General features: G+C 38.5%; 1 protein-coding gene across 4 annotated transcripts in view; it reads left to right on the forward strand.

The window, feature by feature from the left end:
* The window catches only part of MND1 (meiotic nuclear divisions 1), a 57,624-nt gene that overhangs the window by 17,999 nt on the left and 18,529 nt on the right, over nt 1-21,096 (forward strand). For all 4 annotated transcript variants that reach the window (XM_017805770.1, XM_017805768.1, XM_017805771.1 and 1 more), the window contains exons 5-6: nt 3,276-3,350; nt 5,181-5,295. In XM_017805770.1, coding sequence (XP_017661259.1) covers nt 3,276-3,350; nt 5,181-5,295 — 190 coding nt within the window. The remainder of the gene's footprint in view (nt 1-3,275; nt 3,351-5,180; nt 5,296-21,096) is intronic.

The raw sequence follows: 21,096 nt of genomic DNA on the forward strand, positions 1-21,096 counted from the left end.
AGAGCAGTCAGATAGACTGGAGACGTGAAGCTTTCTGTACTTCTTTTCCATACCTGGTCACTTACACTTGTGGCACAAAGTTGTTCATGTGTCAGACCAGTCACCTCTTTCAAGAGACATAGAGGAGAGACAATATCTTTTTCACTGGATCAGTCTCACTGCTATTGGCAGGAGTCACATTTCTCTGAGTGGTTAATGTCCCTTGAGAAATTGTTTGCCAATTCCCTTGAAAAATGTCCCAAGGTTGCTCCAAAGATTGAAATATTCCATCTGCTACTATTGTTCTTTGCAATCAGGCTTTTCTACAACTGGTGAGTGGGAAGGTAAGTTACCGTATTTGTCCAGATGTCATCCTCTGCTATCATACATACACAACGCTTGCAAATTCTGCTTTTTCTCTTATTGCCCTATAACCTGTCAGCTGTCATCTGCCATTTGCCCTTACCTTTCAGTTAAGTATTGTATCATCTGTATACATCCTTCCTCAGATTCCTTTATCCTTGCTGATTGTCTTTCCTTCTCTTATTACAGTTATTTTCAGCTGTGTTACCACCTCTGTATCCAAGCCTTCCTGCTTCTCCCTTTGTCATAGATTTCTTGCACAGACCCTGGCCATCTGTCCCTACCCTTTGTATCCTTGTCCTACGTTAGCTTTTCTTCAATATCTTGCCGCCTTCAGCTATGCCTTTCCTTATTCTCATCTTTTGTTTGTTGTCATGGGGATGCTCACTGTGACTTCCAAATAATACACAACGAGCTGTGGTTTCATTTTATTTTGTAAATTTTTTAGTTGTGAGGACAATTAAAAAACCGCAAAACATCCAAAAAATTAAAATCTGTGAGAGAAGAAAGCTAAATCTTAAATAAGATTATGTAAAAATCATCTTTGCTTTTAGGCAGATGAACCTCATGGCATGACAATCTTACGTGTTATTTAGGTGAGAATCTAACAAATGTCTTTCTCTCCAGAGTTTGTCATTAGTGTCTTTTTCATGATTAAATTATGTAGAATACAGAGGATCAAGAAAATAATAAGATGCCATACTGTGAAACGTGCTTCCAAGCTGGAAACCAGCTTTTATGACTTGCAATGCCCTGAGAGCTCCTTCTGTGCATCCATTTTAGTGAATGCAAAAAAAAATTCCTTTAGAACTTCGTAAATATGAAAAAACAGGGAAAACAACACCTTTATGGCCTCTCTTGCAGAGAGCGTCAGCTTCTTCTTTGCACTTGTGGTATAAGGGCCTAGATAAGATCCTTGTCTTCTCTACCTCCTCTGCCAGTTTTGTACCAGAAAGATTCTTTGTTCAGAGGTGCCAAATGATGTGTGCTCTGGCGTTTGTCTTCCCTGGGCTTTGTGAACTGCAAACTGCACCTGAGTACTTGTCCTCTTCTGAACTGTATAATCCCTCTGTTTAGTATGGCATAATGTGGGGACTAACACACCTAATTTTTTAAGAATTTGGAAAGCCCAGCAGGAGCACTGTTTAGCTATCCACCAAAATTAACACGTTGGTGTACTTCAAGCCACATACTGAAACCTACACTGTCTCTGTGGTTACTCTCACTGAGAGCAATAACTAAACAACTGGACATATTTTTCCTCAAATTATGTATGTCTTACCATTAGTATATTTTCTATGTAAATTGAAGAAAAACTAAAACTTTCTTTTAGAAAGGAAACTTTCTTGTCTGTATGTATGCTTACACATGCATGAACACAGAAAGAGTAATTATATTCAAAAATTGGACTATAAAAGGAACCACTAAACCCAGTGAGCTGCAGTTGGGCTGGGTCCTAATCTATCTGGACCACCAGGATGGAGTTTCTTTTCTGGCTTTTCTGTTCTGGCTGATGTCCAAGACTTGGCAATAAACTCTGCCTGATATTTATTATGAATTTACTTTTAATATATATTTCTGAAAATACGAACCGAATATTAATTTCAACAGAAATTGAGAAGTGACTATAGGTCCAGAACCATTCAGTTTGCTTTGTATGAATGGGGCCTTGGTGTTTCAGCTGCATGATATAAATGATATGGTTAAATTATCAAGGCTAGGGATTGCAAGAAATGTCTAGAAATGCTTTTCCACTCAGTGGGATCCTCAGTAAGAAAGGGAATGTAGAAGTGGAGGCTTTGTGTGAGGGGTTTTGGCGTAGAGCAGAATAAAACCTGGGCTCTGACAGCCATCCTTGTTGTTTTCACAATTAGTCTGATATACTGATGTTCTACCTGACTGGTGCTCGAAGCATCTTGAAACTAAACCAAAAAAAGTACTTAAAAAGCATGCTATTGTTTCTCCTTTGTTTTTTCTTTTCTTTTTTTTCCCCCTTTTGTATTGATTTCAAATGCAGTAATTGGTTTTCAAACTATATTTTATTACTTTGTTGTTTTTTTTTAAATTCTCATTCATCTAATTTAATATTTCAAGAGGCTTTGTCCGATGCTGTGTATGTGTCAAGTCATATGTCCTGCTCAGCTAAAAATAGTTTCCAAAGTATCTCTGGAAAACTGCCAACTAAATTGGAAGGTCCTGGTTCAAGATGGGTGGCAGGTTAATGGAGAGAGATCTCCCTTTCCAAATTTATTTGTCCTGGAATAACAGGAAAATGGAAGTATTCACACCAGCCCTGTGATATGTGACTTCTGTGAGATTCCTCTACCTCAGGCGTGAAGGAGGAGAACTCTGTGAGGTCTAGGAGTGTGAGGGAGCACAGTAAAAGGGGGCCATCGCTTTACAGGCCTTTGAGCTATAGAGGCTTCTGTTCACCAGCATGTAAAAGGGATTGGGGCCATGCCAGTGGCATATCAGACTTTGGGAATACCAGTGTCAGCTGCTGAGCAGGTGAACCTGCTACAGCTTTTGTCACTGCTTCCATTGAATAGGGAGAGCTGGAAAAGGACCGAAGGAAATCATCTAATCCAAGGCCTCCATATTATGGAGTCCTTTACATAGCGATGCCAGATCATGGTATGAAATAGGAGTTTGGTCCCATGCTGAACATGCAAGATTATGTGCCACCGTAGCAAAAATTTCTTAGACTTTTAAGTTGCATCTTGTAATTCTTCTCTGTGGTTCTAAGCCTTGGATTTATATTTGGGTGCTTTTGTGTTTATTTTCTGTTTATTTTTATTACATAAGTTATATATATCTTAAAAGGGTATATCCCCCTGCTTATTTAAATATATTAATATGTATACACATTTTATAGGTATATTTAATATACATTACTGAATAAGTTTGATTTTGTTCTTTGTTTCCTTTACCAGTTTGCTGAAAGCAGTCAGAAAAAAGAAGCTTTACAAAAAAGCATTCAGAAATCAAAAATTGGACGTGAAGATACTGTAAGTTGCTTTGAGGGGTAGGCAATCCTACAAGGAAATAGGGCTACAAGTATGCACTTCTTGTAAATACTAGTGTAGTCCTTCCAGGTACTTTCAGATTTAAAAATATCTTAAAACTTGAACTACCCAGAGGTGTATACCAAAGTCACCGATGGTTGCTGAACTGCCAAATCTAGTAACGACAAATTTAGATGTTGGAGTTGTTTTTTTAAAACTTATTTGTAGTATAGATTGCTAAATTACTGTTCTGAGCAGCTATGTAAGCCTGGTGCTCTTTGCACACTGAAGCTGTTGACACTACAAAATAATATTTAGGCTTTATGTTTACTATATTTATGAAGCAACATATTAGTTAGAAATACTTGATACGGTGTTCTGTGTTGCAGATTTGCACTGCAGTGCTCTGTCTGAAGTCCAATAAATAAATGCATAAAAGAGGGACAGCAAGAAGCTTTCAGGAGGAATTGAATTTTGTAGTAAAGTGCCAAATTTTTGAATCCCAACTGTTTTATAGAAACACTCTAGGTTTTTCCTATGTATGCTTCCTTTATCTAGTAAGTAATAGAGTGCACCTTGCCATCAAACTCTGTTGAAGTGTCACTTTCACAAATTTAATTAAAGCTTGCTTTTTGCCAGTACCTTTAACGGTAATTCTTTATGCTCTCACTCACAGTGAACTGTAATCAGGGAATCATGAGTGGGTTTCTCACACAGTTGTGCTTGTCATCCTTCCAAATGAACTGTTCCAGATTTGGTCTGCTCCAGCATGTGTCCTGCCCTACAGAAAGCTATTGGTCCTGGAAGTCCTGTTCCGGCTTATGTTTCCAAAATTTTGGTTCCTGATTATACATCAGGAAGAAGTCCTGAAAAATCTAGATCACAATGTGGGTCTCTGAGTATCTTACGTCCATACCTCAGCGTCTGGAAACTTTTGATTTCCATTCATTCTGCATTTTCAGAACATGCCGAATCTGCACTGTTGGCAAAAGCACTGGGAATATGGAATATTTGGGGAAAAAACCCTAACAAAACCTAAACAAAACCCCACCCCTATGAACACCTCACACTGCTGGGCTGCCATGGAGATTTCCACTGGTAAAAACCCTGATGGTTTACAAACTCGTGATATCTGGCTCTTTTAGGCTACCCAGTGCCCTGGCATGAGTTATTTGAGTATCAGCCAGTTACAGTGTTTGTCTGTAACTACAGACTGAATTAGAAGTATGTGCTGAGTTGGCTGTGGAAGAGCTCATGTTGAGTCAGTGTCTGCAGATTCTTATTGATTGATAGAATCTTTGAGGTTGATATTGTGTACACTCCCAGCAGACTACCATGTCATAAATATCTAAGCTTATTTTTGAGACAACTGCTCTCAAGTGGTGTGGGCAAATAAGAAAAATAAATTCAGAGGGTGTTCATACACAGCATATCAGTTTGTGGAAGGGTGGATGGCAGGTTTTTCTGTAATGCTGTCTTTAATTACAAGACTAGAACTCCTAAATACTGTTTAACCTTTAAGCCCAGTAATTAAGAGATCTCTTTGGAGTTTGTCAAATCTCATTGAGTTCAAAGGTTGTAGAAAATTGTTCTTTTGTTTATCCATTTTGGCCTTAATTTTTTTCCTTCCAGTTTGTACTTGATATCATTGAGTGTCACTGAGAATTTTGTGTAATAAAATAAAATGCTCAAGAGGTTCATTGACAGAAAGCAGTAGTAAAAGCAGCTTTTAAATTTATGTATTGTTTTTTTGAAAAATGATCTGTGTGATAATTACTGTTTTTAACATTTGTATTTTTTTTTTGTGTCTCTCAACGTACTTTGAATCCTCAGGCAGAACGTGCAGCTCTAATGGAGGAACTTGCTGCCCTTCGGCAGAAAAAAGAGCAGCTAAAGGCAGAAATAGACAAATACAGGGAATGTGATCCAGACGTTGTTGAAGAAATGCGTAAGTTGTGTATTGTTTAAAGTGATCTTTTGCATGAAAAGGTCTGCACTTCTTTAGCTTAAAATCTGGTATGTAGAGGTTAGTAAAAAACTAGCTACTTTTCTTTTTAAAGCTGAGCAATAAAAACAGTACACAGACCATTTCTTTTTATGTTCTGTTATATATGTGGGGTTTTTGTTGATGTTTACTCTGCCAACAACTGAGCAGTTAACAAACAATCCCATAATTACTGATGCTTTAGAATTAATATCAGGATCATTCCTCTAGAACCATATTAATTCTATAACTTGTGCTGAACCCTAGAATGTGTGTAGGAAGAGTAGTGTCTGGTTCCCACTTACCTTCAGTTCCATGCTGGCAAAACAAGTACTTACTTATCTATTTAGAACATAAGCATTTAATTAGAGATGCTTAATTATCACATACGAAAGTATGGTATCACACTGTTGACTGTACTGTCTCTGACATGCTGGGCTTTGATTGGAGTTTCTAATTCTAATGGAATACAAGGAACGATGAGTGACTTTAATACTTAATACAAAATTGGGCACTGAAATGTACTTAATATTCTGATCCTTAGCATGAAAAATGAAAAGCATGCATGAAATTTTATTGAATTTTCTCTACTGCAACTTTCATGTTTTTATTTATTAGGCTCTTACATTGCTACCCAGGCACCACTGCATGTTGCTGTAATGCCAACATGCTGCTACAGAGTGACGAGAAACAGCCACAGTCCTTTTTCTGAACAGATATGTGGCTGAATCTTCCTCTTTCCTTATTCTTCTAACAAAGTCCACAGCTTTAGAAATGTTCTGAGAGGAAGCCAGGAACATAAACAGAGTTGGCAGCATACACCAAATCTGGACAGATATTATTTATTTTGAGGGGCTGTGACATTTTTTGTCAGCTGTGTTATCTTTCCCTAAGGATGTAATGGTATGCCAGGGAATAAGCAAACTTGAGACCTGAGGTTAGTTACTGTGCTGTAAATCCCTTGCTGCCTGCTCTCCTGAGGACAAGACACATTCCAGCTGATTCCAGCTGTAAAAATGAGCGAGGTTAGGCAGATACTGACAGCAAAGGGATGTGTAATATCAGGTATTTTAACTGCTGAGGTACCCTTACAGTAAGCATTGCACTGAATGGTTTGAGGAGCCTCTTTTTTGAACCAGTCATGGTGAGCACGTTCCTGAATAGCAGGCACAAGGGGACAAATCACAGCTTGAATGCTAGGGCAACTGCATTAGTTGGCAACGTGGAGACTAATATCCTGGAAAGAGGGAAGGAGACAGAAATGTAATACCTATTTACTTCACTTATGCTCTTGTCTTTTGTTTGTTTGTTGGGGTTTTTTTGTTTGGTTGCTTGGGAGTTTTTTTGTTAAAGTATGTAGAAGGTCCATGTGAACTTCTGTGATGGAGGCATGAGCAATTAAGGGAGTTGGTGAGGTTAGCGCTGTTGCAGGGGCAATATGCAGTAGTGTTTCAAAATTAATTTGTCCTTGACCTTTAATTTAAAAATTGTTTCTGCTTCATTATATGTTTTGTCAGTTATTGAACTAGTAGTGAACATCATTGCTGGCAATGTATGAGTGAATAAATGGTCATATCAATTTGGGGGAGTTAAGGTCTGTGTCAAAGCTGAATGGAATTTTACAGGCTTTAAGGGAAAGAGGGAAAGGGGAAAAAAGAGTTGGGGGGTATTTCTCTTCTTTCAGAGTGTGGAAAAATGCAAAGGCAGAACAAGCTGCAGGAAGTTATGGTTTTTAGTGTAAGAAGGCAATAAAGAATCTCAGGCAATGGAAGGCGTTCAGCTAGACATAAAAGTTACGGCTGCTGCTTTGCAGAAAAACCTTATAATAAAAGTTACTCATTCACAGATTTTAAAGTATTTTTGAACTGCAAGTGAGTGATATGATTTTATACTTCTGTGCAATTTAGATAATTGTGATTATTTTCAGTTAGATCACCTGAGCAGATTTCTAACTCTAAATTACCTTATTTTAGAGTCAGAAATTAGAGATGGCTGTTATGTTATAAAATCGCACTCTTAAAAAGAGTTGGATTGTTCAGTAAAATGTGTTTTGTAATGGGCAGTTGTCACGTTCTGCATTTGGGTTTTCCTTCTTTTTCCTTAATGAGTTCAACCTCTGAGGAAATCTTTCTGATGTCTAATATAAAATTTCACTCTATTAATTTCTCATCCCATATCACAGAGCTGCTTTGGTTCTTCTTGTGATATTTTAGGGCTGTGTCAAATTGTCATCTGTTTTCAGTGGCCTTCAAATTTGGTGAATGCTTTCCCGTGTCTTTTTAGTTGCTCATTCCCTCAAAGAAGTATTGCAGAAACAAACCTATTGCACAGTGGTAAGCCTTATTAAAACACACGCACACACACACATATTATTTTCAGGGTCAAAACAAAGTTTGGATGATTCATAGCAAATATCTGAAGACTCAGCTAAAAACAGAACATCTGTCTTGCTTCCTGAATCTTGTGGTGGGAAAGTCAAGTTTGACCATGTAACTAAATATACTATAATGCGTATTCACAAGGGGGCAGATTGGAATACTAAAATACTAACTCTGTTTTTTGCTGACTTCACTGCTTGTTCTCTTCATATCAGTTACAAATGTTTTGCTGTATGGTTTGGCTTAGTTTCCATGTCTTTTGTGTTAGAAGTGCATTGAAGTATAAACTCTTAACGCGTACCCAAGGTTACAGCATTTGAACACAGACTTTCAGTATTTTTATATAACAACTAACTAGAGTAAATAGCAAAAGAAACAAGATTTAGGGCCAGACCACTAGAGGAAGCTGCATAATAGTCTGGTTTTGTGGATATATTTGGATAATTCCATTTTACAGGTAGGGTATTGTGAAAATAGAATAGCAAAATATGAGGGTTTTCTTTTCTAATGACCTCTGCAATTCAGTGATTGAAGTTTGTCTTTGCCACTTGGAAACAATCTTTAAGACATCTTGTGTGAGTTAGGATTGAGTAATAAATTATTTCTCAACATTAAAGGCAGTAAAACTGACAACAGTCACTGGAAGTAAAAAAAAAAAAAATAGTGGCATTTTATATTTCTCTATTAAACTTGTAATCCTGCTGCAGATGGTTCAGGATGGAACCCTTGTTTCTCAGCTTTGAGGCATGTTTATGCAGGGTGGAAGATATTCTCATGGGAAAGCAGCCATTGTAGAGAGATTCTTCCAGTAGAAAAGCTTATGTGACATAGCATGCATGTATGCAGTTGGATACGTGTGATGCTGCTAGATTCTCTAAAGATTATGGTAGAGGACAAAGGCATGGTTCACAATGTTCATAATATGAACAGTAGTTCATAATTTCTCCAGATTTTTATAAAGTCAACAGAAAAAGCTGCATGTAACATCAAGATTAACCTGCTGCGTAAGTTTAATTCTTTCTGCCTGCCAGAGAGAGAAGTTAGGGAGCTAATAGCATTTTTCTCATAATTGATTTTATAGAAAAATTTGTCTTGACGACATAACTGTATAAATGATGGCGACTTTACTCTGAGTTGGTCAGCTTGTAACGGGAAACAGCTAAACATTTTCAGTGTTCACTGTAAAATAAACATTTCTAGAATTTCCAACTTCTTGTTCTTTCGCTGTAAATAGAGGAGTGTTGATTTAAGTTTTATTAAAAGATTGTTGGGTCTTAGCTATTTTTTTTCAGGATAGCCGTACTTGGGTTACTGTGTGCCTCTGCATAGTTACATACTGATTGGAGTAAATGACTTCTGTGTGGTATGATTGCTAATATTTTTGGGGCTTGTCTTAGATGTTGCCTGTTAGAATTCCTCTTTAATTTAGCGTGTTTTTAGAGTGTCCAGTTGCTGATAATTTTTATCTAGGCTTTTACCTTTAAAACAATGATCTTAACATGTCTAGACAAGCCGTATTCTCAAAGATTAGCAAACTACCAGATACAACACATGTAGCAATTTTGATGTCAACCTTTTTACTTTGGCTCTCTTTGTTTATTTTTATCCTGTAGCAAGAGAGGCAAGTGATTCAAATGGATGTGATTTCCAACCACTGATATCCTTTTGACTCTCTGAATGTGTGATCTCAGAGGCATCACTACCAGTCCATTTCAGTGTTAGATTATCTTCTAAAACTAATGGGTATGTGAAAGTAAATTCTGGGATAACATCCAGACTTTACTAAATACCATGGAAATGTTATGGTATATGTAGTATGTACTTGAAAGTGTCTTTTTTCATTGTAGATGCTTCAAAATTTCTAATTCTGATGTTTCTAAACACTGAAAATTTCAGCTTGACAAACTGTTGTGAAGAATTATATCAGGATATACAGACAGTATGAGAAAATAGTTCTGAATTTTTCAGTTTCTTCATTCATCTTAATATCTGAAGGCTGAATGCTGAAAAGTTGATGTTGATTTACCTGCTGGATTTTGTGGGGTGCAGTTTGGGAGTTATTTTTTGGGTGTTTTTTTGGGGGGGAGAGGGATTTCTTTTTTTGTTGTTGTTGATACACCCCCCTATTCTCTTCTGTTATGGTCAAATAAATTAGAAACTTTGTTACATTTGCAGATGTACTTCATGTTACACAAACTTAGTACCAAGTGCTGGATTCTTTTGGGAGTTTCTTACTAACACTGGGAATAGTCCCTGTTCCCAGAAAGGAAACACTAGTGAAGAAATCAAATGAAGATTAGACTATCCTGGCTAGTGGAGAGGCTTTAAAATGAGTTGCATCAATTTTACTCAAAATTCGTCAGAATGCTGATAATTTACAAAAGGGTTTAATGGATTTTATTTTATATTTTGTGGCAAAGATGATTGTTCAGAAAAAGTATCAGAAAGTTTACTTTAAAAAAAGCCTTGTCAGCAGTATCAGTTATTGAACTATTAAGTGTCTGTTTTTAAAAATGTAACGATTCACTTGGAAAAGTGAATGTCTACAAATAATTATAAGCCCGGTCTAGGTGCCACCAAGATCAATAGCGTACAGATGAAGCCTATAGACAAAATGGTTTTTTAATCACCTCTAGATCCAGTATGTTCAGTTTGCAATTAAAAGGATGTTTCCTAGCTACTGACCATGAAATATGCACCTGGCATCTGAGAGGCGAGCTGTGCTTTTTACGGTTTATGCAACAATATCATTAACAAAGATCTGCAATCAGAAATTAGTCATTCTGCTGAAGTTAGACTAGTGTCTTCACTCACATTTATGTTAGCCTTAGAGGGTTAAACTAGTCTTTCTTTGGAGTGAACCAGACACTTGCTTAAAAGTACGTAGAAAAATAATAATTTTAAAAGCAAGCATTCATTTTTTTACTTAGTCTCATCTTTCAGGGTATTGTATATTTAGTGTATTCATCTCCGGAGGATCTGAATGAGGATATGACAGGAAATTGACAGTGTATGTTCCAGTATGTAACTTGTAGACTATCTGCTACTAATAAAAACAAAACCACACAGCCCATATGCCCACCCCTTTTTCCTATTTCATCATGGAGTAGCAGAATATATATAGATGTGCAGCAATAAGGAAAGAACACATTTACTCATCTAATTGCACCAAGCTAAGAATTTTGTTTTCCTTGCTCCCTGTAAGGATTCTTAGAATAGTTTGTCATTCAGTTGGAAGGTTGGCAAATTAAATTACCTTTTCAAAAGGTACATTAAAAGATAAATCAAAATGTTTTCCCAAAACTAAACATAATTTAATTTCTAGGAAGAATTAGGAATAATAAATGTACTTCCGTGAAAACATAGTTACATATAGTAACAGTAAAATTTTAACTGTTAAGTAAAATTGATGAGTGTAATTACAAATGTATACTTGGATCACTGATACTCCAAGCTCCTTTGGTAATCATAGCAAGTGAGATGGAATTGCAGGGTTAAGCAGAATATGTGATCCTTTATCTTCAGCCCTTCCAATTTTTTTTTTATCTTGAAAGTCAAAGGAAACTTGTTTGCATTTAAGTTATTGAAAATGCTGGTCCTTTGAGAGAGCACACACTTGCAAAGCATAATCTGGCTGTGATTACCAGAGAGCATAATGTGGTGGTTTAAGGACCTTCCCCGACAAAAGTAGGTTAAAGAGTTCTCACCTTGGCCCATCATTCCTGTGCTGCAGTTCACCAGTGATAAAAGCAAGTTGTCAGCTCAAGGTAGGAATAGATGGTATAGATACCCTTCTTTCATGATGGAATCTCCTGAGGTCTTTGAAATCTCTCTTTCCCCCCAACAGGTCTGTCTGATGGAGTCTTTTGCTGCCTTCAGAAAGCTTTCATACATGTGTAATTTATCATGCACCTCACAGAATTGTTTGTTTTGTGGTAGTTGCCCTGAAGAGCAACCAGGGATCCTCAGAGCAACTAGGAGCCCGTCAGGTGACAAGTTTTCAAAGGACATCTTTGCGAGCTCTGCAGTGAGTTGAACTGTTAGAAAATGGATCTGGGAAAAACTGAATGAGGGAGGAACAGGAGTAGGTAAATGGGTGAGCAGCTTCTGGCCCTTGTAAAGAAAGGAGAATACAACAGCCATGAAGAATAATGAGTGAAGGGTGACCAGGAAAAACTGAGCAGCTTAGGATGTACCTGTACATATATACCTAAGGCACAAAGCTTAAAGTGAAATGTGGGGCTTTTGGCTGCAGCTGGGAAGCTTAAGTTCAGAAGGGGCATTTGGCTTTCAGCAAAAGGCCTTAATTCTTTGCATTTCAGAGAATTTCTCTGTTTCTGTGTTTGGAATCCAGATAAGAGGTTACTCCGCAACGAAAAACTGCCCTAAATGTTTAGACACATGCATGCATGTGTTTCTATACCTCAAGCACATTCTAGCAAGGCTATTTTTCTTAGAGGATGTCAACTTAAGCCAACTTGCTTTAAAATGAAGCTGCGTTTTAGCTGGTTAAGCAAAAAAAACCAAAACCAAGCAAACAACACAGCTCGTGTTTTGTCATTGGGGCTTTACTTGGACACTCAGAAAAGAGCCACTTGGAAGATCAAATCTGTAGGTAACATATGTAACACCATGCTTAAATAAATTTGCTACTCTGGCAAGTTATCCTTTGTTGAAATCAAATGAAAACACTCACAAGGCTTGTTTTTGTTCTTCCTGTTTATTTTATTTCTTATTTGTTTATATTGGGATGACAGAAAAAATATCTAGAGTTAGAGGGTTATGGGTGAAATATGTGGGAATAGTTTATTGTCTGAGCCAGTAAATCCTTATGGCAAAAGCTGTTGAGCTGCTTAGGAATGGTAGACACTTGATAAAATTTGTGATATGGAAAATGGCTACTTATGACTACATTTATGATACTCCTTGATTTAGAAATCATGTTTTAAAGCCCTGAGGAAAGCGTCAAATGGAACTAATCAATAGATCATTTATATATGAAACAGAAAGGCTTTTGTGGAGTGAGTATTTTGCTTCTGTCTCCCAGTGTTAGACCTACTAGCTTAATGGTGTATGGTAGCATTCATTCAGACTGTTTCGATAAAGTTATGGTAGTGATATTCAAAGGAACATACTGGTTTATATCTTTGCATGACATCTAAATGCAAAATTAGGTCAGGAAAGGTATTGTGGATTTTAGTTTCAGTGCTAAGTTGCAGAACTGTCAAATGAGGTCTTCCCTGGCCTTCTTTAAAAAAATGTGTTGGCAGCCTCATATCTTCAGATATCTTCCATATTTTATGTTTTCATGTATGTTATGTTTTCATTATGGGTTTATCTAGACTAGGACTCTATATTATCAGGGTATATTCCTAATATAAATACCTTTTTCAGTGCTGTTTAACTGCAGAGTTTTTGCAGGGCAGGTTGTATGAGTACAAGACTAATCTTGGTGCTGGTGGTGTATTTGAGAGTATTTCTAATGTTTTTTTCCCCTCTCACTTTAATATCTTATGAGCTAGTTTCACTGAAAAGAGCAGGATATCAGGAAAAAAATCCAGAATGGAGAACCAATTTGGGAACACCAAGAAGAACACAGAGTTTTTTTCTCTATCACTGTAAGAGACCTTTGTAGATTGGGAGAAGTTTGTCTTTGGTGTTTTGACTCAGTTTTGTGTGAAACTAGAGAAATACAATCCTGATGAAACAGGAGTAGTGTGAGTCTCAAACTACTTTATAATTTGTTAGCAATTCAGTATCAGAAAGGGATGTAGAATTGATGAAGCTCTATAATATGGTCTGTTGTGTCTTGCATCTGCTCAATATTTATATTGATGAGCTGGATAATACAAGAGAAGACATGCTTTTGTTACATTTGCAGCTGATGAAACTAGGAGGGACTGTGCGGACAAAGAACAAAGTGGGATTTCAAAATGAGCATGACAAATTGCAAAGATAGTCTAAAAAACACAATAAAATTCAGTAGTGGTGAGTGCAAGGGTGTACATGCGTTCAAGGATATGGTGTTACACAAATTATCTGGAGCAGCTGGTTAAGGGGGGAGGGTTTGAAAAAAGATATCAGGATTATAGTAGTTTACAGGTTGAAGGTAAAAATTTTTGTCGTGTAAAGCGAAGTCACCATACTAAGATGCAGAAGTATAACCAGCACGGAGATATATGAAATAATCTTCCTGCTCAAGCTGGCATTAGTGCAGCTTCAGCCGTAACACTATCAGTGTTGGATATCCAACCCGCATATCCTACCTAATTTATTTCAAAGTATTCATATATTCTTATAACTAAGTGTTCAGAGTAGAGCTAAAAGAGCAGACATTGAGCAATCACATTCTAAGAGGAAAAAAAGATTTATAAAATTAGGGCTCAAAAGAAGGTTGCTCCTGGTGGATTTTTCATATCTGTATCTCCTTCAGAAAAAGGAAAGGAATAGCTTGTTACTCAGGTTCCTGGAGAAGTTGGCAATAAGAAATAGCCTTAAATTGCAGAGGGAATAAAAATTAAGTGAAAAACTAATGGTAGCAATAATCAAACACAAAATTAGACTGTCTGGGAAGGCTGTGAAAGCTCTAATACTGGCAACCTTAAAAACAGGCTACAAATACCTCAGAAATGGCATAGGTAAGGTTGAAAATGCATTGAGTTGTGGCTACAGAGACCAGAGGATCTCCTGCAATGCCTTCCACTCTTCTCTGCAACTTCTGTGGCATGCAGCAGATTGCAGTCCAGAACTGGACAAAAACCATGGTGCTCTGGAATGGGCCTCCTTGTAAAATGCAGTTCAGCAGCACAGAAATTTGCAAGTTGATGGCAAGTTGAATATGAGTCATTGTGCCCTGGCAGCCAGGAGGGCCACCCAGGGAAAAGTTTGGGAGAAGTTCCTAGGGAACATCAGGCAAAGCATCCCCAACCGGTCGAGGGAGGGGATTGTCCCACTCTGCTCTGCACTGGTGCGGCCTCACCTTGAATATTGTGTGCAGTTTTGGGTGCCATGATATAAGACAGATACTATAAGAACTATTGTAGAGTGTCCAAAGGAGGGCAACAAAGATGGTGAAGGGCCTTGAGGGGAAGCCATGTGAGGAGCAGCTGAGGTCACTTGGTCTTTTGAGCCTGGAGAAGAGGAGACTGAGGGGAGACCTCATTGCAGTCTACACAACTTCCTCATGAGGGGAAAAGGAGGGGCAGGCACTCATCTCTTCTTTGTGGTGACCAGTGACAGAACCTGAAGGAATGGCCTGAAGTTGTGTCAGGGGAGGTTTAGGTTGGATATTAGGAAAAGCTTCTTCACCCAGAGGGCACTGGAACAGGCTCCCCAGGGAAGTGGTCACATCACCAAGCTAGACAGAGTTCAAGAAGCATTTGGATGATATTCTCAGGCACATGGTGTGATTCTTGGGTATGGTCCTGTGCAGGGCTAAGGGTTGGGCTTAATGATCCTTGTGGGTCCCTTCCAACTTGGCATATTCTGTGATTTTGTGAATTCACTTTAGCTGTGCTGAACATATGGAGTTTATTAGTGAATGAAGTGGGAAGGAAGGAGTTGTCCATTCAGGGAGCCCTGAATCAGCCCTGAATCAAGTTGGTATGCTTGTTTCTGTTTAGTAAGCATACTGCTTCCCTCTGGTCTTTGGATAAGAATAGATATATTTTAGTTATGCCACTAAGATTTCAGTGTGGGTTTTCAGGGACACTATTTAAAAGGCAAATGGTCTTTTTCTGTAGGCACATGAATGTAGTAAACTTAAGTGCAAGAGCATGTCTTTTGCATAGAGGAATTTTTTGGTAGCAATTCTGACAAATTCTGTTCGACGTTTTTCAAGGAGACCCTGTGTACATCCTGATGAAATTTGACAGTGTGACCTTTTCATATGGGACAGGAGGAGTTTTTGCTGATGAGACTTGACACTTTTTTCAAACACACTGACGAAGATCACAGACCCTTTAAAACCGTGTTCCCAGCAATGTGGATCAGCTCTTTAGTAGCTTTACTGTGCACTGCTGTGTCTTACCATACAGACAAGCACTACAGACTGGCACTATGCTATGTATTCACTCAGGTTTATTTTCAAGTAAACATATATATATATATATATATATATATATATATATATATATACGCGTACACACACACGTTGCAGCAGAAGTGCTGATTTAATTCATTTGTATATCAAAATTTCTTGAGTATTTTTCTATCACAAATAGCTTATATTGTGTCCTATGCCTTTCAAAATGGTTGTAGATTAGTAGGTAGCATTCAAAATCATCAATGCTTTTTCTTGTAGTTCTGAAACTTTATTCAGATCTAAAAGAAGTCGGTATAAACAGTTCCATTGAATTTGTGATGTCATTTAAATGAGAAATCATATTTATGCATTGGCTTGAATGTAGTCATGAATCCTGAAGCATTGTGACTTGTTGATTAATATCATGGGGATAAGTGTTGTGTGGGATACTTGGAGTGTGGGGAAGGAATTATGTGTTATTTTGGATTCAAAGGAGGTGACAGAATTGTGATGTGCTATCACTTTTCTGCACAGCAGCTCTTTATTCTGCTTATAAGAGGAAACAGCTCTTTGGGAAGCATGGGGGAAGGTAAAGATTTCCAGTATTGTGGACTTGTCTCTGCCTGATTACAAAACATTCTTCTAAAGCTCTTGCCACATTGCAGTTCACCCTGTTGACAGTGTCACAGACTACTTACTCTTGAGGATACTCGAATACGGACTTTCAAGAAGCCACTTCATCACATAATTGCCATAAATAGTCTCCAATGGCAAGCTACAGTCTCTTGATCAGTCTCTGGTGTCATTTTGTGAATGGGCATGTCAGTAGGACTTACTAGGCAACTATATTTTGTACTTTCTGTGGATGACAGGTGTATAATTTCTATGTTCACCTTCTATCCTGGCCTTTAGAGATGGGCCCTTTATTTGCATGAGGTATTTTCATTAGTAGGAAAAATTTTGAAAACTATGCATCACAGGATGATATTATAGTGATGCTGCTCCAGGAGAGGTAGGGAAACATAGATCTGTCCTAGTATGATGATTCTGGAAAAGTGAGGGCAGCCTGTGTGCAGGAGAACAGATAACTCTCTGCAGAAGGCAACAGACAATCAGAATCATCAGAGATTCAAGTTCATGTACACTTCTTATGTTAGTTGCCATTTTTTATCTTTGAATTCAGTCTAAGTGAATGCAGAATTATTACAGAAATTCAAATGCACCTAATGCAATTAATTTGCCCTGACCAGTTTCATGAGATAGATTGAGAACCTTTGGGTTAATAATCCTCGCTGGTCCCTGAGAACAGTTGCAGCTGTTCTCTACATTTCATGCAGAAGAATTGTGATTCACACTGTAAAATTACTCCTCACCCACATGCTGAAGGCTGCAGTTACATTTTGTATGTGTCTGCTAACAGTCCCACAGGCTGATGGGTGACTGTCTCCTTGATAAAGTGCTGGTTCCTCTGTAGTTGTGTGCCTTTTAAGTGAGGAAATCCATAAAATTTTCTTGTGGCATTAGTTGTGGTAGGTCCAAACTGGCACTAAAGTGTGCTAGCTGTATAAATACAATTAGCTTTAGTTATTCTATGGAAATAGGGGTTCCTGGACCTTGAAGGTTTTTTTATACATAAAAACATTACTTACAATAATCCTTAGAGTTATCCTGAAAATGCCACAGTAGGATCTAGGAGATCAGAAAACACTACAGTTCCTTGTGCGTTTCCAAGATAATACGTGGTTGTGAGCTGGTTCTGGCTGTTGAAATTTTTTTTTTACTATAGCTATTGGAACTTTGTTGCCTTTAGAGCTGAATTCTATTCCATGACTGAGTCCTTAATATTTCTATAATGATATGTGCAGGACTTAAAAAAGGCTTTTAGGAAGAACCTGAAAGTAGATTTTTTTTTTTTTTTTTGAAAACGTTTGTGAGGAGATGGTGGTGGTTGTTGCTATCACAATTGTTTTTCACCTGTGAAAATATCCAAAGTCTCATAGCAACACTAACTTAGTATATATATTGTGTCAAGGAGGCATGTAGTGGTTTTCCCTTACTGTGGAAATACTTGAGATTCTACAGCTTTTGGCCCTTCATTTTTGGAATGCAAATAGGACTTTTAATTCCTACCACCTTCCCATTCAATGAAAAAAAGGGAGAGAATCTGGGGGAAGGAGGAAAGAAGAAAGCAAAAAGGAAGCTGTAGTTCTACAGTATGCTGAGAATGACTGTGGGGCTTCCTGAGCCAGATCAGAAACATTGTGGCCTTACTGTGCTAAGATTTGAGTCAATATATATTGCCAGTTCAGATTTGTTCAGAAACATTGCTGTGTAAATGTTTTGTGCTGCCGGCCTTCACTCCTGACCAGGTGCAGTTCATTTACTTTATAAGGCTCCTTGGTGCATCTCCGACAGGTGTCCATGTGTCCTTTTGTCAGCTCTTGTCTTCTGGCCTGCTCCAAAATACCCTCCCCCTGGACCTTCCTTTCCCTACCATTGCTTTCTTCTGTGGAAATACAAGGGATTCCGCCTGTGATAAGGACAATCACAGTTGCTTAGGATAATGGTTCAGCTCCCAGAATCAGGGCTCTTTGAGTTCCCCCCAGTTCTCCAGAAATACCTGGGGTTGAGGGAAGAAGAGACTTCCATGAGGACTGGTCAGAATTTACTCTCTGACCCTTAACCTTTCCCTGTTTAGGGCATATTTCCAGGTGTGTTTTGCTAACATAACAGACTAGCATTGCAAGTCATGCTGTTCCTGGGCCTTGCCTTGCTGTACACACAGCAGTTACTTTTGTTCAGTTTTGGAGAGAAAATGCAAGCTTCCATTTTCTTTCTTAGAAAATGCCAAATGTGCCTGAAATTCTTCAGCAGAGGGTACAAGTGAGTGCCTCAGCCAAATAAATGACTTGTATCCTGCAGACTTGAGAGTGGGAAGGTCTATGGATGTATTGTCATACAAGTAGCTGAAATAAATATGTAATATCCAGAACAAATGGATAATTTTGTTGTTTCCAGGCAGCAATTGTATATATTGTCAGCCTATTTGCAGATGTATAGATAGAGTGTAACTAGAGTGTAATGGTAAGGAGAACATTTGGAAGCATCTGGAAAATGTTGCTTCCTGTATTGCTCACCTCTGCTGCACATTTGGCCTTTTCATTGTTTTGTGCAGCTTCAGTACTGGAGCACTATTTAGTAGCTGCCAAAAATCAAGTTCAGTTAGAGTAGCTCTGGTCAGCAGGAGGATCAGCAGGACTCCAGCCAAGTTTGGGACCCAATGGTAGTGGTGGTTTTGGCAGTTAACCATTTGCCCTTAATGCTGTGTCTGCGTTTCTCCTTTTTACAGATCACACAGTTGGTGTCCTGATTCTTCTTTGGAGTATACATTTTTAAGTTCCCATGCTATTGCTGTCTTTAGGTCTTGAACTTTCTTTTTTCAGTGCAGTCTAAAAACCAGAAGTCCAATGCCTGTGTGATCCTCTGGAGCTACAGAATAGGCAATCAGAAGTAAGATGACCTTCAGTTAGTTACACCCATATATAAAGTAGGTGTGTCTGGGGGGTGTCTGCTTTACTACTTCTCCTTTCCCTCATCCTCCATGCATGTACACATTCAGATGATGAAACCAGTGAAAGTCCCAACAAGCAACTATAAAAGGCTTCCAGAAAGCAGTCAAGGTGCAGATTCCTTTATTTCTGTCAGTTCTTGTGACGGAGTTGGAGGCCTCTGGAAGATGGCTGGCGATAATGCAGATGTGGCTGCTGTCTTCAGGTGACGCAGGTCCATGACTACCAAAGCCTGTCTCGTTCCTCTTTCAGGCATGGTGTTGGTTACAGCAGGCACACAAGATCCCACAGTGGAGTTGTAGGCAAGGTTAAGCCTGATCCCAAAGGATTACATCTTGCCTTGAGATAGCTAAAAGCTCTGCCTGTAGCCAAGAGGCAGCAATTGCGGTGAGATGACATAGTAGTTTCTGAAGATGGATGAGGTATGTTTCCTGCACCCCAAATTAAAAAAAGGAATGTGAAGGGAAAATTTAAGTGAAGGAAATAGTGGTTAAGTAGACTGCAGTGCCATCCTGCAGCAGGGACACTGACAGTCTCACTTGATGTGAACAGACAATGCAGTCTGTCTTGTTTGTGTGAGCTTGCTCAGGCTGGACATGAGGAAAACATGAGTGTCTTGCAACTTGCCAAAATAGCTGACATTGCTGTTGATAAAATATGCCTGATAGTATAGGCAGCTTTCAGTTTGGTAGAATAAATCCATACCTCCATCCCTGTGGTGCTATCATATACATGGATGTATCATAGGCATGAGGTAATGCGAAATAGCAAGCAGCAAACATTTGCCTCAGCCTCATGTCCCAGAAACACATTCACAAGTGATGTGCCTGAGGCTTTGCAAGTGGCTTTCTTTTCCCCAACTCTGAGTCCTCTGGCAGCAAAGTAATGTGGGGGATATGTCATCCCAATTTCTGAAGGACTGAGTCCTCTTCTTTGATGTTCAGACAAGTTGTTTGAATGTCACCTTCACCATCCTGAAGTTCTGCCTTGTGCATCCTTCCATCCTTCTACCATGACACTGCTGCCAGTCTGTTATCAGTCCCAGGTGGTGCATGGAAAGAATGCCACGGTTAAAATATTTCTTTTGTTTGTATAGCTTTTACTCTCAGGAGTTTTTGTTTGATTTGGTTTTTATTATTTTATTTTTTTTCTCTGCTATTGAAATCATTGAAACTGATGCCCACTGTGGGATTTCCACACTATAGCTTTCTGCTCTCACTAGCATGTTTTCATTTCAGTTATAGGCAGCAGCTGCCATTCTAACCACCCTGTTGCCCATCCTATATATCTGTTGGTTATCTCAGCCTTTTCTCTGACTGAGGTTTGTAGTCACATTTTCAGAACACATGATAACATGTATATTTTGACACACATGAGCAATGTTTGCAGGATGACGATGCACCTTGCTGTGCTGCCACTGTTTGTTTTTTAATGTACTGTATTATATGGCCACTGGGCTTTAAGCACAGAGCTGTGTGCTGAAAGCTGCATGAACTTAAAGCTGCTGTGGGATGGAGAAGCACAGAGCAAGGCTGGTTAGCTGCTTCCAGCAAAGCAGAACTTTCTGCTGAGACCTTACAAATGCTGTGGAGTAGGTTGGCTCCCCTGCCATCAGAATGCTGTCACCTTGCTGCTCTGGATCCATGAGTTTAATGCTATCCTACTTTCCCCCACTTCATTTCAAACTTCATTCCTTGGAATCAAATACAGCTTTCAACTTTAACTGTAGAATTTCAGAAAAATGCTGAGGGAAGTATCACAACTAACATTTTAAATCTTGACCAGTGAAAGCTCT

This window comes from Lepidothrix coronata, unplaced genomic scaffold (genome assembly GCF_001604755.1).
Source record: "Lepidothrix coronata isolate B3197 unplaced genomic scaffold, Lepidothrix_coronata-1.0 Scaffold13, whole genome shotgun sequence".
NCBI lineage: Eukaryota > Metazoa > Chordata > Aves > Passeriformes > Pipridae > Lepidothrix > Lepidothrix coronata.